At 34.5% G+C, this 8,148-nt stretch overlaps 2 protein-coding genes across 2 annotated transcripts in view; both read left to right on the top strand.

Moving 5' to 3' along the window:
• The window catches only part of LOC117173459 (tetraspanin-17-like), a 55,192-nt gene extending 49,037 nt beyond the window's left edge, over positions 1–6,155 (top strand). Inside the window, exons 3-5 of the mRNA XM_033362044.1 lie at positions 4,669–4,881; positions 5,632–5,839; positions 6,045–6,155. Coding sequence (XP_033217935.1) covers positions 4,669–4,881; positions 5,632–5,839; positions 6,045–6,103 — 480 coding nt within the window. The 3' untranslated portion in view covers positions 6,104–6,155. The remainder of the gene's footprint in view (positions 1–4,668; positions 4,882–5,631; positions 5,840–6,044) is intronic.
• On the top strand, positions 6,106–7,724 carry LOC117173457. The gene is made up of 2 exons (XM_033362039.1): positions 6,106–7,154; positions 7,282–7,724. Exons 1-2 carry the CDS (start codon positions 6,416–6,418, stop codon positions 7,380–7,382), a joined length of 840 nt encoding a protein of 279 aa, XP_033217930.1. The 5' UTR covers positions 6,106–6,415; the 3' UTR covers positions 7,383–7,724.
• Positions 7,725–8,148: the final 424 nt, after the last annotated feature.

The raw sequence follows: 8,148 nt of genomic DNA, 5'->3' as shown, positions 1-8,148 counted from the left end.
GCGCATACTTTGAATAAAATATTTGTTATCATTCTCTTGAAATAAATGTGTTTTTTTCTTGAAAAAATACCGGTTTCATATGTATACACCTGGTACTTAATAGAATTTTCTAAACCAATAGCCTAATTTAAAAAATTTAAAAACAAATTATCTTTGTCTCAGCTAGTTCTATATGATTCCAGAAAAAAAATTGTGGAATGATAAAAAATGTACTGTAGAAATGGCTTTTCATTAAAAAGCTATTTTATTGTTTTTCTCGAAAACTATCAATTAAATCAACATACATCATTAACCAAATTTGTGCATATCACACTTTAAATGAATATGGAGAAATATTTTCAAAACTTTAATAATTTTCAGAGGTATGGCATTTTTTATCTAAACACATAAAATGTCAAATAACAACAAAACAACCCGGAATTCGCTATGTGCACCCGATATATTCGGAATCAGTAGAACATTCTGGACAATAATCAATCATCAAATCATCAGGACCTAAAATGGATGCTCACTCTCCTCTTCGGATCCCAGACTAGTAAAGCTCTGGAAGCATATTTTCCCAGTAGCAAATGTGTGCTACATCGAATGGGTCAACTCGAGCCTAATCTAGAAATAAATCTAACCTAGCCTAACCTAACCTCACGAAACACAAATAAACTGATTGTGTTGTCACGTTGTGTTTGCGGTACCGTTTGAATCAGCTTGGGCTTAACCTGCAAAGAGGTCAAACTTATCCTAACCTAAGAAAACCTGACCTAACATAACATAACCTAACTTAACTTCACGTAACACAATTAAATTGATTGTGTTGTCTCGTTGTGTTTGCGGTACCGTTTGAATCAGCTTGGGCTTAACCTACAAAGAGGTCAAACCTATCCTAACATAAAAAACCTGACCTAACATGACATAACCTAACTTAACTTTACGTAACACAATTAAACTCATTGTGTTGTCCCGTTGTGTTTGCGGTACCGTTTCATTCAGCTTCCGCTCAACCTACATAGAGGTTTAACCTATCCTAACCTTACAAAACCTGATCTATCCTAACCTAGCCGAATGAAATTCAACCACACGTGTAGCTATGTAAGCGTACGGTTCTCAGTCTGAAATGTGTGCTATATTTAATAGGTTAACTCGATCTTAACCTACAAATGAATCTAACTTAACAGAACCTAACGAAATTTTGCTTAACGCAACACAACTTAACTTAAGTGTTCCCGTTGTAACACAATAAAATTCATTTCATTGTACTACAGGTGTTTAAAAATGTAGACGCACATTACTCATTTAAAGAAACTTAGAACTCCAGGTAGAATTGACCCCATTTCAATTAACCTGACAATGTTTGTATCAATTAAAATGTAGAACTGTGACTTAAACATGCAAATGAATAAGAGTATTATTCAAAAATTTTTTCTCTCTGCTTTTCTTAGACTTAAGGGATATATTTATACTATCTTTCGTATTTACCTTTCATCTTGCTTTTTATCGTAATTAAATTGATTTATAGACCTACTTCAATCTATTTTCTGCCTGCTATAACGTGTCCTTTTTTCTTCGAAGAAACGATGCAAAGGGTTACGCTTACGTTTAAAACCTACATTCGTTTACCTTTTCAACATTCAGCAAGAATCAGCCATCATGACCTCGTCCCATCTACCCTGATATCGTTGGTCCATCACTTTTATGTCTTGATGAAAACGTTCCCCTTGTTTTTCGCTGTTCTGTTGGGTAAAGTTATGTTAAATAAGTTGATATCAGGCAAGGGTTGATCCATCACAGTTGCCGACATGTTTTTGAAGTGAAAATTTGCATCACTGGCATTATTTTGAAATTTATTTGCCTCAGTGCATGATTTTTCGTCATTTTTTGAGGTTATGGCTCAACCATGACGTGATGGGTGATTTTTGATACCGAATTTGTATTCAGTGCCCCAAAATCCATAGGAATACGTGTGTCTTGATACCAGATCCGCACACTTTTTTTTGTGTGGCTGTGTAATGAACTTCTTCAACTGAAAATTAATTGTTCCATTTTTAGTTGAAAATTAATTATTTCTAGTTCAGAGTTAAACAATTTGTATGTAAATTGGTCTTTATTAATTTAGAATTGGACTATTTCGCTGAAAATTCACGTATTTTGGTAAAAAATTGATTTTTGGTTTTGGTAGATATTTATCTTTTTCTTAGGAATTTAATCTTCTTGTCTAAAAATTATTTTTTTTTCGATTAAAGAATCAAGTATTTCAGTTAGATATTCGTCCTTGTTGTTGAAAATTGACACGGTTACATACTGCTTAATTCTAGTTAATAAAGTCATTCTTTTGGCAGAACTTTCATTTTATGACTAAACGTATTTTTATTCAATTTCTAGTTAAAAAAATATCTTTCTTAGATGAAAAATCGCTTTTTTTCGGTAGAAATTGATCTTTTTGGTCAAAAAATCAATTATTCTATTTAAAGATTCATCACTTCAGTTCAAAATTTATATTTCTGGTTAAGAAGCCAACTGTTCCAATTAAAATTTACAATTTTATTCAAAACATTCATCACTTTGTTTAAAAATGTAACTATTTTTCTTAAAGTTATACTCTTTTGTTGTTGAAAGTTTACTTTTTTGTTAAAAGTAATATTTTTAACTAAAATATTTAACTTATTGCAATTGAAAATCACAAAAAACAAATCCTAGAAAAATTGTCATAATTTACGATAAAAAACTACGAACAGTATATAATTATACATAATACACAATTGAAAGTAATATATAATGTGGGAAAACACTGGATTGTATCTAAACTCCAAAAAAGCAGAAAATTGACATAAATTTCAATCCAATTTTGAACGTATTTGCTTTTGTGATGGTAAACCAGTTTAATGTATCTTAATTTGTTTATTATTTAGATGCATTACAAAGATGTCAGAAATTTCATTGAGATTGATCTGATAAAATTGATTTTTTGATGAGAGAATAATATTTGTAATTTACGAATACACCAAATGTGCAACGTAAAATGACTTTTCACAAGACTACGGGGAAAAACGGGTTCAGTGACGGCCGAGAAGAGAAACGGTTTAGGTGTCTAACCCGTTTTTTCCTTTAGCGTATTTCAATCCGCTTTACTCTGTTGCTCATTCAAACCATTCTTACGCTTAAACCCTTCAAATTCGTTTTCGCTCCTCTACTTATTCTACGCCAATTTTATTCTCGGCCCGTCATATGGTAAGAAACATAATTGTATGTATTCTATTTTATTTCTTGAGTATCCGAAAAAAACTGCTTGAGCAAATAAAGATTAAACAAATAGCAATTTATTAAGCATTAAAAGAAGTGTGTCAAAATTATGTAATTCTTCAACAAAACGTAGCATAGATACTGATGTTAGAAGGAAGTTGATATATCTAGCTCGATTTTTAGAAATTTAAAAAATAGACATTAAATAATTATTTAAATAGTTACAGAATGTTTTTAGAAAAATTTACTACTTCAAACAATGACAAACAATAACATTTCAATCAGAAAATACAATGATTTTTTGTACGTTTTTGGAGAATAATTAATTGTTAAAACATTTAAAATTTTTTTAAGCGACTGAAAATTCTTTAAAAGGACATGGTAAATATTCAAATAGTCCATTAGTAATTATTTGTGTAAAAAAAGATTATGGAAATTGCTAAAAAATATCAATAATACGTAAATATGTAGATTATGTTTTTTGGTTCATACTTGGGGTGCTGCGGGGAGGGTGGAGGTAGGCTGGAAATGAAAGTTATTAGTATGGTTTTATTTTGTAGACAGTCCTGTTAAAGCCCTAAGAAACTTGGCACGTTTCGATGAAACCCTGGAACATGAGTTCACCTTTTAAAAAATTCAAAATTTCACCATGTTAATTAAATGGGAATTTGAAGTGCTCGGCTGCACGTGTTAATATTCGAATTTCGAAAAAAATTATGGCTTTTCTTTCCCCGGAAATTGAAATATCTGGGGGTTGTCTTGCATTGTAGTTCGAAAAGCGTTTTTTAAACTACCCTAATATACTAAGCAGGTTGAGGTCCGTTTGAACCTTTGTCCCACACCCTTAAGCTGAGGTGCAGAAAGTAATGTAATATATATTTAATATAATAGAGTTGAACATGATATAGAAGATTTCGCGTTTCGGATCAATGTTAATGAAGTCTGACCATTCATTTTAGAAGGTCTTTGCTAAAATGTGGGGAAGATAAATATACACACAATTTCCAATATAAGGACGGTTTTGGGGATGGCTTGCATTGGACTTGATTCTAAATCGGAAGAATCTAAACGGAAACAGTCTGGACCGCGTGAAACATTTCATAATATTACACAATATATTCGCGCAGGCACCCATGCAATGCCCGCTTTGTCCCTATGCTTTTATTGTTTGCGGATGCCTGAGCAGTTAGAGTGAGTAAGCCTCCTGTGCTCCACATCTTATTCTTTTCCGATGCCATGCGAGGCTAACAGTTCTAGAAATATCGTGAAGCGGTGGTCCTCATATCAGAAGTTGAGCGTATTTTCAAGCGCAGTGATTTATGTTCTGACTTTATGAAAATTTTTACGTGAATTTAGATCATGTTTTTAATTTTACAATTAAACTTTTCCTTAAATATCATTTTGTTCTTATTCTGTAAAGTGTTCTCTCGTCAACAGTTTTCTTGCTGTGGTATCAATGGAAGTAGTAACTACGGGACTTCCTGGTGGCGACTTCAAGAAGTTGGTCGAAGGGAGTTAGTAGTTCCACTAACTTGTTGTACGCTAAATAACACAATAGAGAAGGACGCCTTTCTTAACCCGGAGCCATCCAACCTTACACTTTGTCAGGACTTGAATCCTGCTCAACATCAACATGCAAGACATGCTACGGTAGCTACCATATAAATATAAGATATAGTATTAAATCGATAAAAGAGTATAATATTTCTTGGTCAAAGAGTACCGTTATTACAGTTTTACTGATATTAGAAGCTCACAGAACCGAAATATTTTAAAACAGTTCGAATTGTCCTAAGTTTGGTCAAACTAATTGAACACGGTACTACTTATTGCATTTATAAACTAAGGTAATTGCAGAAATTAACATTGATGGTTTGTACGCGTGATTGAAGGTTTTTCATTTGAGTAACATATTTGTTTACATACATATCAGCTCAATGTATTTAGCCAGATTAATACATAAGCAGATTACAAAAATGTTTATGAGCTTTCCGGAAGCTTCTTTGAAATATAAAATTTTAACCTCACGGGAATATCATGCAGAAACATTCAGGAAACTATGCCTGGCTATGGTCTTGAAACGTAAAATTTCGGAAATATTCCATTGCATCTTTGTGAAAGGAGCTTCGTAATAGTACAAATTTCAACCACAAAATTTTATTTGTTTTAATAAGCGTTGCTCAATCTACAACAACTTTAAGAAGTAATAAGTTCTCTAGAAGCTTTTTACAATAAGTTGTTCTGCCAAAAAATGGAGTATCCATTTAATGTTAACAGTCCTTTTTGAATATTAGTTTTTCTTTGTGTTTCGATGGACTATAAATACTAAATAGGTGAATGTACGAATAATGTATAATATATTATTTTCTCTGTTTTCATACAGTAAAAATAAATTTTCAGGGGTGTTTGGAAATAATTGAAAAGTGGACTAACGAACAGGCGTTGATACTACTTGCGATTGGATTAGGAGTATTGTTTCTGGAACTCAGTGTGCTATTGAGTACTCTGTTTGCCTGCTCCAGGACGAAGAAGTCGAAAGAAAAACACGCGTCTGCCTTTACCCCGACAAAGACATTGATTCCGTTTAGTGGAAGTGAGCACGATTTTGGTAAGTTTTGAAAATTTTTAAGTTTACTTTACTATTGTTTCATACGAAAATATAGCTTTTTCTTTTTACTGTTGGTTCTTTCATAGTAAAATAAGCAAGACGAGAATCGAATTTGCTTTGCCTTAACCTGTGTGGCTGTCAATTTTAGTTTCGATTACTGAATTTAAAATTTTCATCTTCAACATCTGTCTTTGAAACATTACAGGTTTGGGAATCGAAAACAGAATGCATATGGCCGGAACCACATTTAGCGCAAAATCATGAAGGCGGCTCGAAGATATCGAGTTACCGTTAGCATCAGTGGCAGGAATCAGACAAATTGAAAAAAACCTTGATGTTTTAAACAAACGCAGCATTATCACAGAATGGTGTGATCCTCAAAAAGATACCAAGCAGAGTATACAAAATGACCAGCTCTACGAGGAACGTGCATTCGGAGTCTGGGTTTGTCCCTCCAATCTGGAAAGAAAAACTTTAAACCAAAAGCAGTCAGCATTTCGCACACCGAATTCATTCAACCAAACAACCAAAACAAATCAACGAAAAATATCGATAAATACACGAAAATCATCAAAGATGGGAACCAGCAGAAGCATACCCATAAAGAATTACCGAATCTCCATTGGCCAAAGTATTGATACACTCAGGAGGTCGCTACCTCCAAAATATCAATTAGAGAATGCTAAACGACTGGATAGTTTCAAATGGCAGAAACAGAGTTCGGATCTAAGGTCTGTTTTTGGCTTTAAAACTTCTGAAGGCCCACCTTTAATAAATGAACATCGCCTTTCGAGGCAAAGTAACGGGGTAAATATGGAATGCCAAACGCCTACTGAAACCGCTGATCCCGATGCGAGCCCTGATAGTCTTGAAAGCGGCAACATTGTTGATAATGTCAACAATCACCCTCGCTGTTCAGCCTCAACACTATTTTCTAATAAAAAAACTGCAAACAAAAAATTGCGTGAAGTGCCCAATCTCGAAAGCGGTCATGTGGTCCAGAAGATTAGTGCCTATGAAAAAAACAGCTGCTGTGTCAGACGAGAACGCTGGTCCCACCCCAGATCAGGGATGACGGAGATGATGCAGCGCAAGTCGATCGGGGTTCCTCTAGTCGGGATGCATAATACCTGTGGACTGCCAGACATCGCTCACTGGCAGAGATTAACACTTTCCAAATCTTCCTCGGGAGAAAAAGTTTTAAGAGGCCACAGATATTTGAGAAGCCGGAGTCAGAAGCACCCTAAGATAAGAGAACCTCAAGATTTAGGGGGAATATATCTAAGAACAGGGTGGTCGATAAATAAGGAAGGAAGTAAGTCCTCATATACCAGAAAGAAGGTAGACGTACGCCCACCTTCTAAGGCTTCTAGGATTGGAACTTTTTCTGCTAAAGTTTTAAAACCAAAGACAGATGTTAATAGAGATTCAATGATTTGCAGGTTCAGGGGTTCTTTTGGAAGGCGAAGTGGTAAGAGGACGACACTTTACGCCAAAGATGGAGGTCTGGAAGCGGTTAATGCTCTTAAAAGACTGTGCTTAAATCCACTAGCACGGAATAACAAAGGTGATGTGATGATTTGGTGATGCACCTCCACACAGATGTTCATGAGTCTCATGGTGTTAAGCATTAATTGCTTCATTCTACTTATTGTATTGAAAGTGCCTTTGTAAGCAAAATCTTATATGTCATTTGATTGCAATAGCACACTGATAAACCTTGCTGTTAACAAATATATATTCCGGTATAAGACTGTACCGTTTAACATGCAGATTACAGATATTAACCTTTACGCTATAAGCATTTTTTTAACCTTGTCTCTGTAAACTAGGATCTGTTCACCGCATGGTTTTTTATTTGTAAAAGAACGTATGTAAATACAAATTAATAAATTCTAGAATGCTGTCTAATGGATCTTTGTGTCAATTTGTACTTGGGTAGTCCAATTCAAACCGGAATTTCTTCCGCACGGTCACATAGGCGACCGTATAGACTTAGGGCCAATTGGAGGCTGAAGCGGGGTCATTTCGGTTCTACTAGCTTTCTATTTATTTCGGTTCTAGCTCAGTTTTACATAGGCCTCTCACTTTCCTTTTGTTCAGTAGCTTGGGCGATGAGTGTGAAAGAAGTTCCAGTGGCTGTGGCACAACGCATTATGATAAAGTTTTTGAGTAAACCAGACATAAGACCCAATGAAATTGTGCGCAGGTTTAAATAGCAATTTGTTACAGAAACATTATCGAGGACTCAAGTATTGGCGTGGTGCAAAAAATGCATAGAGGGGTATGCAAACGTACGAAGCACGCTT

Source organism: Belonocnema kinseyi, chromosome 5 (assembly GCF_010883055.1).
Source record: "Belonocnema kinseyi isolate 2016_QV_RU_SX_M_011 chromosome 5, B_treatae_v1, whole genome shotgun sequence".
In the NCBI taxonomy this organism is placed as follows: domain Eukaryota; kingdom Metazoa; phylum Arthropoda; class Insecta; order Hymenoptera; family Cynipidae; genus Belonocnema; species Belonocnema kinseyi.
The sequence above is the reverse complement of the archived record's forward strand: the minus strand, read 5'-3'. Positions and strand labels throughout refer to the sequence as shown.